At 40.4% G+C, this 13389-nt stretch overlaps 1 protein-coding gene across 1 annotated transcript in view; it reads right to left on the bottom strand.

Annotated features, from left to right (window-relative positions):
* Nucleotides 1–12494, bottom strand: part of rxfp2a (relaxin family peptide receptor 2a) — a gene marked incomplete at both ends in the record, with an annotated part of 32703 nt that extends 20209 nt beyond the window's left edge. The window contains 4 exons of the mRNA XM_079172167.1: nt 1044–1149; nt 1493–1576; nt 6666–6809; nt 12410–12494. Coding sequence (XP_079028293.1) covers nt 1044–1149; nt 1493–1576; nt 6666–6809; nt 12410–12494 — 419 coding nt within the window. The remainder of the gene's footprint in view (nt 1–1043; nt 1150–1492; nt 1577–6665; nt 6810–12409) is intronic.
* Between the last annotated feature and the right edge of the window lie 895 nt (nt 12495–13389).

Below are 13389 nucleotides of genomic sequence, written 5' to 3'. Positions count from 1 at the left end.
AATTATGGATGCTCTTGTAGTCAGAGTTCAATCAATGATTATTTAGTCAAATGTGGTGTCACTTCTTTTTGTTCCTCTTTACTCAGAGGAAAAGAGAAACGCCAACTATACACACTTATACTCACTAAATAAAAGAGATAAATGAGACAATGAATGCATTAAACAACAACACTAAACACTAATAAAATAAGATTACTGCTGGAATGCTAAAACCAAATGAGTTCGTAATTAGTCCTGAAATTGGCAACCAAAATAGGCTAATTGGCATTTTAATTGATGAAAGGAGAGAAGTGAATGAATAGTCTGAGTAGCATAACAACTGGAAGCTGCTATTTTTCACATCAGACATTTGGCTTGTCATGGTGTGAAAAGCACTGTTGCACTCAATAACATCGAGAACAACTGCATTCTATATCGGACAGCTAAAGATTTAAGAGAGCCGTGCTGGCTCACTGGTTGTAGTCTCAAACCACATACTTCTTCTTTCATTGCACCTTAAACTGTGACCCTCTTGCTTATATATCCGCTGCACAGACAATTGAGGGTCAGAACAGCCAGAAAAGCATGCTTGCTCGCACGCTGCAAAATGCGACCGGATGTAGTAGAACTTTGTGGTATTTTTGTCATACTGCATTTGAAATACTATGTATTGGGACATACTAAATATCTGTCTGGCAGACCACATTGTATGTCTAGTCTGGACATTGGAACATGCAGAAAATGTCTGCCATGGAAAAGATCTATAAGCACTTTGTATCTTGATTTATGAGAACACAAAATCAGGTCAATTGAGTACTGCAGCTGCAGAGACACTGTGTCTGACTTTTTTTACTGACTGTATTGGGAAACAATCACTTAATTATGCTTTTTTCAGCAGATAAACACCAACAAGACCGGGGATGTAAAGAGCAAAGATGGTGCCAGAGCAAAACAGTTTTTTCTGTTTGTGTTTCTCGTGTGATCTTGTGATATCGTGAAAAGCCAAAGATAGAAGAGTACACACACACACACACACACAGTAATTACAATCAGAGGACACTTACAGAGAGGTAACATTTGGAGAGAGAAGTGGAACATCCTGCAGGTTGACCTCCACACACTCCACATCCGAGTGTATGCAGTCACAACTCTCTGGATACTCCTGCAAGACTAGACACACACACACACACGCGCACTCATGAATTCTAACTATAGAGGCTTATTACAGAATAATAATAATTGATAGAAGTAGTACTTTGGGACACAACATGAATCCTTTGGTGGATATTAAGGTTACAATTAAAGATTATTATCCATTATCGAACAACTGTTGAAATTAAAAATGCCGGTCACAATTTCCCAGCATCGTTAAGTGATTCAATTAACGATGATTCTCTCATAATGATCCTCATCTCATTAATGTCTGAACACACAAATATACTGTACACAGACATGCTAAAAGTAAATACTACTTATATACAAATACAATATATACACACACACACACACTTACAGCACTCATTCCGGAAGTCCTTGTCCACATCATTGGCATCTTGTAGTGTTTTGCCAAATAAGTCGGCCCAGCCGATGTTGTCCCCTGCAAAGCCAGACAAGGAACAATAATTATCTGTTCAACACAGAAATACGTGAAATGACCATGAACAGCGCGTTTCATGGTGGTTGAACGTACTGTGGAAAATTGCATGCAACCACTTAGTTTGATCATACATGTTGCTGAATGTAATAATATATCATGAGGCTATTGGTATGTCTACTGCAAAACAGATATATTACAATTACAAAGTTTTGACTAAGTGACTGTCATATATGTCAAAATGAAGCACTCACCACCTCACCGATTTGAGTCATTTTTATGTCTATAACCAAGCAACCTAGTGATGGCAGTGAACTAGACTACACACTCGTGTTTTAACTCAACAAAAGGGGATCATAACCCATCCGTCCTTGATCTTTATCCCCTTATCCTGTTCAGGGTCATGGGGGGACTGGAGCCGACCCCAGCTGCCATTGGGTGAAGGCGAAGGCAGCGTTCACCTTGGACAGGTAGGGGGGAGTCATTTGTTAAACCGGGTACAATTTAGACAGTTCTCTTCTTCACTTCCCTGAAGTCAACACGAGCTGATAGACAACTGGAAGCAGAATTCAGCCGTGTTTCCCACTTGGATGTGTTTATACCCCCTGAATGAGACTGTGTTTTCACGGCTTGTTACTTGATGCTAACTTACAGCAGTAATCACGTACCCTCCGGTGAAATACCTCTGATTAGTAAATCCATGCTCTTCTTTATAACTGCAGTGGTTGTGTCAAAGCAAGCGAACATAATACGCCTGTTTGGAAATTACCAATGTTAGTGTTTCTGACTGCGAGAAGCCACGTCTTAAGTGTGTTTTTCTCGGGCTGGATTTAGTGATTAGAGGACCCCAGGCCAACACTGTCTTGTTTCACCCTTTCCTGAATGGGAATGTTGGTATTGGCAATAGTAGAAGAAGTACCCAAAACGTTTTTTTTCTGGAGGTTAAACTATTACCTATTAATGATAAAACTATTAATACTGCACAATGAAAGTCCTGCATTCAAATGTTAACTTCAAGTGAAGAGGGAAAGAAACAAAGTATCATTATTATTATTAACACAATGTACTTACATTTACTTAACGTCTGCTTTCAATTCTAATATTTTATAATAGCTAATATTTTAATTGTTATATTTTGCGAGTAAATATGAAATGTAATCAGCAACATTTCTCTGTAAGGTAAATTACTTTAGGGGCTTTTTATCAGTTATTAGTAGTTATTCCATGTACATTTTTTTTAAATTTCAGCATCCTAATAAATCTCAAGCTGTTAGAGACCCTTAATTAAAGTTGGGCCCCCAGGCGGTAACTGGCCCCTGGTGTTTTTTCCTGAACCAAAGTGGAATTCACTGACCGGGAAGAAGTCACAACTTGGGTGTGTGACGGACATATTGTATTGCTCCTGGCCATAGAAAGTGCAGTGTTGAGCATAAAGGTGTTTGTGTTAGCGTTTTTTGAGGAAGCCGCAAGCAGCAACACCACAGGCCAAGAATACAGTTTGTTCTGAAGAGGCATGTGTTCAACTGGAACTGCACTACAACAATCTCAATGAGGCTCTGTCGATGTTGTTGAATGAAAGTCAAATTTGAACCAGCGGAAGAAATTAGAGCCGATTGGAGCTGTCAGGCATGCATGTTGTCTTTGACAGGAAGCCAGCACATTCTGCGTGCATACCAACCACAGTTTACAGTCAGCTAAGAAATGTAAAGCCTCCCTGGTGCTGGAAGTGAAAGTAGATAACAAACTGATTTGAACAGTCACAGCTGATCATGAGCAGTTGTGATGGAGGGATATCTTTCTTTGCTTATGGAAAGCCATTTTCGGACAAAAACCTTTTGTGTAGTTCGCTACTATGCAAGTGACATTTATCCTTTTAAGTGGTGAAATGTGTCAAGAGTCGGGTAAGCACAGCTATTGAAGCTCAGCGCTGAGGTAAAAGTATGTTTTGACAGATCACTCGGCGCTGCAGTAGATGTCAGCCTTGGCTGTCATCAAATCTACGGAGCTCCCGTGAGACCATTCTCAAGCCGCATCTCTTTAAGCTTCACTTTCAATTAAGTCTCCAGATTGAAGCGTTGCCAAGTTGCTTTTCCACAGTTGTTGCTTGAGGAACTGGCTGACCCGTAGAAGAGCAGCGCACTCCACTTCAACAGCTAATTATGAACGTCAACTAGAAACTGCAGTATAACAGCAATAATACAATTCAAGGTCGTCCTTTACCATCTGATATTGACACTGATCTGACTGAAATCCATCCAGCACATTGGTATAAAAGGAGCTATGGCATTACCTGTGTGCATTACTGTTTAAATACGCCTCAGACTGTCTTTGAGCCATTCTTTGTGCATTGATCATCTGATACCTGGTCTGCAACTTCTCATTCCCACTGACAGGGTTGTTCGCTCCAGTTTTCAGAGCAACGCTGTAGTGCAAAGGGAGCCCCTGGAGGACTGAACGTAACAATCTATAAAAGCGGAAATATTCACACTTGGAGCTACACCTGTGACTGAAATATAAGAGCGCCCACATCTCACTGGAAGGAGCTTGGATTAAAGAACAGATTGCAGGTGCAGCTGTTAACCAGTCCTGCAGTTTTGACGGTGAGCAGCTTTTAACAAAAACATTCAATTAAATGAAATTCCCCGTGATTTATGCAGGTGTTACCGAAATCAAAAAGGCATTCATGTCAAATAACTGTCTACTCCATACAAGTGCACGCTTTCAGTCTTTCATACTTTCAAGCTGAATGCTGAACTAAAGATGTTTGTGTACAGATAGACCAATGGTGGGGCTCAAGTATCTGCCGTTTTGGCCTCTGACTAGATAAGTGCCCTTTTTGCAAGACAATTTTATTAAATTTTTCTGTGTTATAATGCCCGACAACTGCATTTGAGTTCTTAAAAAAACTGACTATGCCTAAAAGCTTCTGTGTGGTGGGATGCACTAACTTTTCCAACATGGAAAAGAACCAAGAACTAAGTTTTTAGAAGCTGCTGAACTCAGAAACCGAGGATACAAGCGTGAGGCATGTGAGGCATCAGCAGGAACAATGGACAACTGTGGGATCCAGACACTCAATATGCCTAACTTTTCGTGTGCAGTAAGCATTTTGTCCAGAAATGTCAGTTTGAGGCTAACCATAATTCTGTCAGTTTAGCTAAAGCATTTTGACATTATGCAACTTCTGTTGTATGTGGATAGAGTTACAACAGAAAGCTATGCAGTTTGATATCTTGCCCAAAAATTATCTAACAACAAGCAAGCAAGCTCGTCCAAAGTAACATTATGTTGTCAATGAAAAAGAGTGAAATCTGGTAGACGAGTCACTTCCTTTGTCAGGCAACTGAAACAAGCAAATATGCATTACGTGGTTAATACACCGCTCCCTTCACTTGGAGAGAGAGATACTTTTGTGTGTGCACTTTTCGTGTCAATCATGATGCGTGATATTCACACTGTGTATATTTTAGGCAGGTGTTGGAAGGAGAGAAAGCATAGTAGCCGTGCTCAATGTGAATTTGAGAAGCAACAGCCTTCGTTTTCATTTTTTGTAAAAATGTGTTGATTTTGAATGGTTATTTCTTGAGTATTTTTTTGAAATAATGAAAGAATGCTCTGTGTTCGCTTTTGTTCCCCAACATGGCTGTGAAGATGGTGCCCATTAGGTGAGTCTCTCTTCTCAACTTCTTGTCATTACGGCAATGTTGCACAACGTCAAGGAATGGAAAAGAGAAGTAATACAGCAGAGTGGGTTTGTGGTAATTGGCTGGATGGCCCTACTGAGACTAATTTGTGCATCTTCTTGATCTAGCTGACAGGAGAAAATATATTTTCAACCCGCTGCAAATAAATTGTTTTTCAAAATTCCAACTCTTTATCAGACAGAGGACAGGAGTCTGATCTAGCCTCCAGTGATGGATGATGAAACACGTGGTGAAAGCAGTTTTATTAATTGAAAATGGCTCTTTTTGAAATACTTAACGTGACTATTGTGTATTACATCTTTCTTTCTGATGCTGCCCAGGCTGTTAGTGTTACTCTAACCTCATACTTAACTTGCTCTTCTCCTAGACCGTTAGTTAGAAATTGTAGGGGGATAAAGACGGTGAGGAGGTTCATCCAGTGGTTCATCCAGATAACCACGGAGCCGGAGACGTTCAAGGAGAGCAAGGCTCCAGTTGGTCTGGAAGCCTGTCATCTGTTTTCTTTTTACCATAGTAAGAGAACCGTGTTTGCTCTCAAAAAAATAGTTGCATACATCACATTTCTGATTAATACTGAGCCAAGTGAAAATCTGAAACTTTTTCCTTTCCTGCTTGACTGAATCTAGCAAGACACAATGTCTGTTGTGAGCACATGCTGAGTGGATAATGATTGCATGCTGACGCCTTTGATTAATAAACAAATGTCATCCTCAAATCCTAATCTTGTTTAACATTTAAGATTGGGAGCTATTTGGAAAACTTGAAATAATTACTTGATCACCTCCGCTTATCGGCTAACTTGCAAATCACAGTGTATCAATAATACAAATTAACTTTATTTATATAGCACCTTTAAAGAGTTTACAAAGTGCTTTGACAGACAAAGCAGCAAAAGCAAGGCTATAAAATCAGTAACAGAAAGCTCAGTGAGATACGATAGAAATAAATAAAATAGTTTAGCCAAATAATTTAGTCAAATCAACAAATACAAATAAAACAGAAAAGCGACGACGTCACATACAAGCCAGTCTATAAAAAATGTGTTTTAAGAATTGATTTAATGATTTAAAAGTATCAACTCTCTTCCAATGTGCACATATTTTTGTGCTGATATACATTTGCTGGAAAGAACCGAGGCCACAATGTGGTTGAGACTCAAAACTTATATTTTAAACCTTCATCCTTTGCTCTGCACTGTTAAGTGACAATTTCTACTTTTGCCGTAATGACGTTGGACAAATATAAATTGCTGTCAGAAGAACTTGTAGGATGATCTCTCCGTCTTTCACTCGTGTGGATGCACACAATCGAACTTGCCCACATTGTGAAGAGGTACATTTGTCATATGAAGCTGCTATGACTTTATATACACACACACACACACTTACCACAGCGCCGCTCGTCAGCTCCATTGGGGCAGTCTTTGTGTCCGTTACACTGCAAAGCCTGTGGGAGGCACTCACTCATGTTCCCACAAGGGAACTGGCCGAGGGGACATCTAGCATCTACCTCCAGCCTGCTGGCCAGCAGCGCTGTGGGATAAATCCAGGAAAGAGAGTGAGATTACATGGACCATTCTCAAAATTAGCACCAAATTTCAGCCGTCAACAGTTTTCTTTCTCCTGAAATATCAGGGGAAAGAGTCACTTGGCAAAAAAAAACGGTCAAATTATCAACAGATGTTAATGTTTTTTTGCAAGTTAAAGCAGTTGAAATGAAAGGATTTTTAGACCAATAGTTAAGAGTGAAGCTACTGCTGTTGTGTCTCATGCGTAGATGCGCAGCAACTCCCACGTTGAGAGACATTCATAGCTGCAGGTATTGGAATAAATTCAGAGACTCAAACAACGTTTTGGCAAAACCCGGATTACATTCAGGGGCATTGAGGACATATCATTTGTGATACTCATCATTCTGATCTGTTACTGACTCTGCCTTCATTGCATTTAAAGTTATATCTTTATGGACATTTCAATTTCTAAAGCCCGCCAAACGGTTTCTTTTGCGCTCTCTTTTGAATGCAGTTTGATTCCCACAGCCTAAACGCCCCATCTCTCTCAAACCGACGGGAAAATTACCCGTTAAACTTGTTTGGCATACCTAATCCCCTTAAATGTAGATAATCCATCAAAGCCGTCATGTCTTGAAACCAAGATACTTCATCTTTTTTACTCTTACTGCACTATTACTGTCACCTCTGTGCCGCCATCTAACCCTCGACCCATATTTTGATGCATGTGAAGCTTGCAAATGAGGGTGACCGAACAGACGATTGATTTATCTCAAAATAATTTCAGGTTTCATTTCAAAAGCTAACATAGAGCATCGCTTTGTTATTTAAGACCAAACTACGAGTTAGTCACCAGAAACCGAAGCTGTCATAAAGACTTTTTTTTGGCTGTTCACTAACTCCAGCCTGTCATGTGTCTGGCTCGAAAAACAAGCCAGGAACAAATCTGTCATTAATGCCTGCCAGATAAAATAAATGCACTACTCACATCTGCAAGACTGCACATGAAGTATTTCACTTTTCACCCACTATAACAGACGTACAAAGCTCTTTCTTGTACTTGCTATATATAATCAGCAAACAACATTGTGTTGTATATTAGCTGTCTTTTTAGTGATATCACAAAGGGAAATAAAAGTGTTAGATGCTGAAATGAAAGAGGAACGAGAAGATCAAAAGATTGTTGGTTGACATGCTTAACTTGTTTTTAATATCTTTGTACACTAGGACCTGGTTATGTCACTGGAGTGTGACTATTATAATTCTTTGTATTGTGATATTAGGGAGGAAGAGCTGATTCACATGTAATTCAGAGCATTTTATATTCCCATAGAAGTACCCACTGTCACGTTTTCTCTTTTTATAAATCCCAACCTCTGTGTGGAAAATGCACATCTTTAAGCACAGTTAAAGCTGCTATTTTTGCAAGTGCAACATTGGAATCTGCATTTTATGAACTTGCCCTACAAGGCACAAACGTTGCAAGAAATCCCACTAAACCGCATCCCAATCAAGACCAATCAGCACCACTGTTCAGATTATTGAGGAATCCCCAGGAGGAATCAGGAACGCAAACACAGGGAACGTGTTCTCAGGTCGGTGAACAGCTCTGTCAGCAATGGCTACAACTGGGAAGGGTCACTGCTGACTAAGTGATCACAGGTGTGCAGGTTCAGCTCACTGAGGGCACGTGGTAGACGGGTGAGGGACACACACAGTATTTGGTTTGTGGCTGGTGTATACATGTTAGCATTAGTGTTTCATGAGGCAATTTTGGTTAGTTATTTCTCACGTCACCTGAGAATCATTCTGGATTTCATTGAGGATTTCAGAGGTGGCCATTGAATAATATTTCTTTCACAAAATTATTGAATTGCATTTATGACAACTGCTTACCTGGGGAAAGTCCTGTAAAAACACATTACCGGGAAAAATCAGTAGCATAACAGGATTCAAATGAGTCATCCATTTTTAAATTGTGGCAACACCGCGCTATCAGACCTTGGAATAAGGATCATGGTTTTATCGAATCAACGCTACAATTGAGGAGGACGATTATAGAGGTCATCAAAGCGGGGCTTCGCCTCCCCCAACCCCATTTAAAATCCATTGAGAAAGCGTTAAATAGATTTGAGAGGGCTCTTGTTCCTGCTGGCATCATGGTGAGGAAGAAAGACCAGACTGTATCCAGAACTGTCATGTGTGAAGAGTAAACATATGGATGAATGGGAGACTCACAGTGTGAATAAACAAAAATCCATTCCAACAATATTTATGTAAGCAATGTTCTGCCTTTCATGTTTCTGTCTCTGATTTATGTGACCTCAGTGGACAGTGGTTTTTGCAGTACCTTCTGTAAGGTGTCGCCCGCAGTACGCAGCCAATGTTCCCCTGAACACAAAGTCCTCGTGACATTACCTGAGAAGTCGCAAACATCTAAATCAAACGCTTTGGGAAAAACTACATTCTAACACACACACATGTTGAGTCACACAGCAAGTTTTAACAATTAACTAGCTAGATTGTCTTGACGCAGCGTCGCATTCACAGTGTAATCTTTGAATCCATTCGCACAAACTCACACTCAAATTCAGAACCATTGAGATTGGACCTGAGATGTGCCTGCAGGACTATAAAGCGATAAAAAGAGATGACATGCCATGTATGAAAACAAACACAGCGGGAAAGCACACTGAGGCTCCGTGGTGCAGAGCAAAGAAAGAAGTGTGGTATGAAGTATCTCCCAATGTCCCTCTTTCAGTTACTATTCCTGGCTGTTGAGAAGTGATTTATTGTTTATCTTTTTAATAAACAAAATGGAAGTCAAGAGTGCACGTGCAAACACTTACTAAAACATTTATTACCTCGTAGAATTTAATAAACCTATTAATATTAAGGCATTTTAAGACCGTACTTGTCAAACTTCATTTTCTTAAGTGCCCATTTCGGCATAGTGATTTAAAGTACAGTGCAAACTACTTTATGGGCATTTAGACAACATAATGGATTTGAAATTTAACAGAGTACGAGGTTAAAGTTAAACTAATGGATGTAGACATCCTCAGAACTGAGAGTCTCCTCTACACGTCTCCTCTACAATTCATGTTTTATTTCCAACCCAATGTCCTGGAATCAATTAATTAGTTTGTCATATATGAGCTGTGTCAGCAAGAGCCGCTGCGCTGAACAGGCAATACATCTGAATAAAATAAACCTCAGCAAACAGGCTTTGCCCAAGATGAAAAATGACCTGCGACACATGCATGAAGTGTGACACTATTCTGCTGATTGACAGCTGGTGTCAACAACGTGCCAAAAAGTGAAGTAATGTGCCCACAAAGGCAGTGAAGAAGAAAACATGGATGTAAATGGTGCCCGACTTTTCAAAAAATTGCTTTGCAAATATTTAACGAGGAAGGGAATGCACTCAACACATTTGTTAGACCTCAAGGACACGTTTCTCACCATGTGTTTTAGTGAGACAACCTGAATGTTCGTTTACAATAAAACTCCACAGGGCACCTTAAATATTCACTGGAGGTGAGTGTTTGGTATTAATCATCTTATCTTAGCAAGCAGGTAAAGGTGTTGAACGTAAAAACATCAAAACAGCAACGATAGGAATGTGTTGAAACCATGTGGCTGCTTGTAATGACCACGACTGAACATCTACCCCTGCAGCTTAAAGTCAATTAGTGGATTTGTCAGGTGCTAAATATTCTATTTATTTTCTCTTTTATATATATATATATATATAAACAAATATAATCTGTAACCAACAAAAGGAAATATTACATCCAGTATATTACGAACCTCCGGCAAAGCTCCCCTACTCTGAGACAATGACAAGAAACACAAGAAGCAGACACAGCACCTCTCCCAGAGGCAGGGAACCTTCCCACATGGAGGCCAGAAATGACAAAAACTGACATCATACCACCTCCGTGGCCGTCCAGTCTGAAAGATGCTGGCGCCACATCACAGGTTCTCACTTCAACTGTATCTATTCAGTGACCAATGGGACAAATACTGAATAAATTTGGAGACCACCAGCGGCAACCAGAGAACCAGAGAACCTCTAATAATGTTGATGGTTGACTGCATCCTAAATCCTCGCTCCACGGTCTCTGCTCCACTGGAATCTCTGCTCAAGGTTCAAAAATGAAAATTGCCTGTTGGTACGCCAACTGCACCCTCTCCCTGAAGACAGAAAAGACTCGAGCTGACAGACGCCAGCAATCATCGGTGTAATTTTCTGTTATCTGACAGGAATTCACTGTCTGAATGCTTTATAACTAAGGGATGATTGTCTGAAGACTGAATGTCTCCCTCATTTCCAGTTCTCCACAAGTCCCAGAAGATGATTATATAATTTGTGACCGATAGCTCTGTGAAGGATACAACGTCCCTGACCCTGAAGCTCTGCAGCCCTAGTGGAAAATTTTGATTCATTGTGAATAGCTCGTCAATTTCCCTCAGGAAAGTATGGAGTCAATTCTGACTGTTCCTGACTGAGGTGATGAAATGCAGTAGAGAGACACTGGATTGTTTACTGTCGTGTGGCTGTTGAAATGATCCACTGTCTTCAGTTTATACAGCTGATGCCGGTTTTGTAGATTTTGCTATGTTCCTTTTTTTATTGTCCCTTGTGGCAAATTGTTTGTAGTTTTCTTTTGTTATAATCTTTTATTCATCTTGAATGTTCATTGTAACCGTCAAGTGATATTAAAAAGCAATAACCCCGGTAATATCAATTGGCAAATTGAACAAAATCAAAAACATGTGTGGAGTGGTAATTTATGCATCCCATTGTGCCAGCACAGGACATTTCACAGTGTGAAACCTAACAACAGCATCATATGTGTACTGGCAGGCTCATCACTTGCACACACACACATGCACACCATGCCAGAACTCGTGCAAATATTTTGACACAATAGGAGATCTGAAAATGATTCACAGACTGGGAGGTGGAGGGATTGTGATTCGAATATTTAATTATCTGATCTTTAACAGCTCAACCTCCCACTATAAAATCTCCAGTTAACACCAACATCTGACGGATTGAGATGTGACAGTTTAGAGAAGAAAACAATGTTTGTATAATTTACTATGTCAAATTCCCTGACTATTTTCACCTATATTATTGATTATGAATCTACTCTTTAATAAAGCGCAGGACAAAAAGCATCCTTAATTTTAGGCTTCTATCCTTATGAGGACAGTGGTCAATCTTGCAGCCTATTTAATGCCTTTTCGCCTCCATCTGCAGAGCAGTGCCGACAATTCCCCAAAGAAACACGATTTCTATCCAAATCATATATCTGCAGGCCTTATTTAGTGTTTAATAAATCGTTTCCTACCAATGGGGCCAGATAATTATTTTTTAAAAAAGGACAAGAGATAATATTGATTCATTATGTGTCACTCATGAACTGTCTCTTCAATTGCGGATGTCAATGTTCATTCACAAAAGCACCCTGAACAACTTGTGAAGAACGCAAATGTGACGGGGAAATATAACAATAAGAAGGCTGAGAGAAATATGAGAAATACGGCAAAAAGACTCCAATCAATAAAAGAATAGCCATGTAACCTTCTCCTCCCTCCGTGTTTCTTTACCTCTAATCTCAGTATGGGTCAGGTGGATGAGCAAAATGATGACAGGCACGTCCATCCTGACGCTCAGAAGTTTTCCTGCGCTCATGTCGCTCAGGCTTGTAGAGCTGCAGATAAAATTAACGATAGGTTGAAAAAACCCGCCAGACGACAGATAAGTGAGCCGAAGTCCCAGTCAGTCCAAATGTTAGAGCGTGCCCGACATTTAAAAACAACCGAAAGGGCGAACTAAGCCTTTGGAAGGATCTGTAGAAGTAGCTACGCGGTGCGCAAAAACATCCAGAGGTGACAGAGACATCCTCTCCATGTTGTCCTTCAGGAGCTTTCTGAAGACTCTCCGTTGAGCGGCACCGAATGTCTATGTCTGTCTCTCTCTCTGTCTCTCTCTCTCTCTTTCACACATGCACGTGGGGGCGCGCGCACACACACACACACACACACACGCGCAATCACAAGCACCCGTTGCCACGGTCTCGAGGTGCGTAACGCTTCCTCCCCTCATCTCTCTCTCTCTCTCTCTCTCTCTCTCTCTCTCTCTCTCTCTCCCTCTCTCTCTCTGTCTCATTTCTGTGACACACCTGCAGAAGCTCATTTCCTGTCACTTGAAGCTCATTTCCTGCCACTTGCCCCAAGTAGCACAAAGTGTGAAATGTGGAGGTGCAGCAGCCTTGTTACAGGACCTCCTCAGGTCTGAGGATCCAGGCTACACATGAGTTTAGTTAGTGGAGCTGATAGCAACAGGGATTTCACTGTGATCTATCTCTGTTGTACTTCCCAATTGTAGAGCAAATTCTTTCGTTTTTCAGACCGCGAGATGGCCCACATCTTTTGTTTTGCAAATTCCGTACCAGAACATATAAAGCAGAAATAGCCTCAGCTAGTTCCTCTGTTCAACAATGACTTTATTGTGATTTAATAAGCCAGTAGGCCTTTTTCTTTTTAGTCCAACAATTTCGGTAATACACTTGTTATTTGTACTTATT

This window comes from Pholis gunnellus, assembly GCF_910591455.1.
Source record: "Pholis gunnellus genome assembly, chromosome: 13".
NCBI classification, from domain to species: domain Eukaryota; kingdom Metazoa; phylum Chordata; class Actinopteri; order Perciformes; family Pholidae; genus Pholis; species Pholis gunnellus.
Note: the sequence above shows the minus strand (reverse complement) of the source record. Positions and strands in the feature narration are given on the sequence as shown.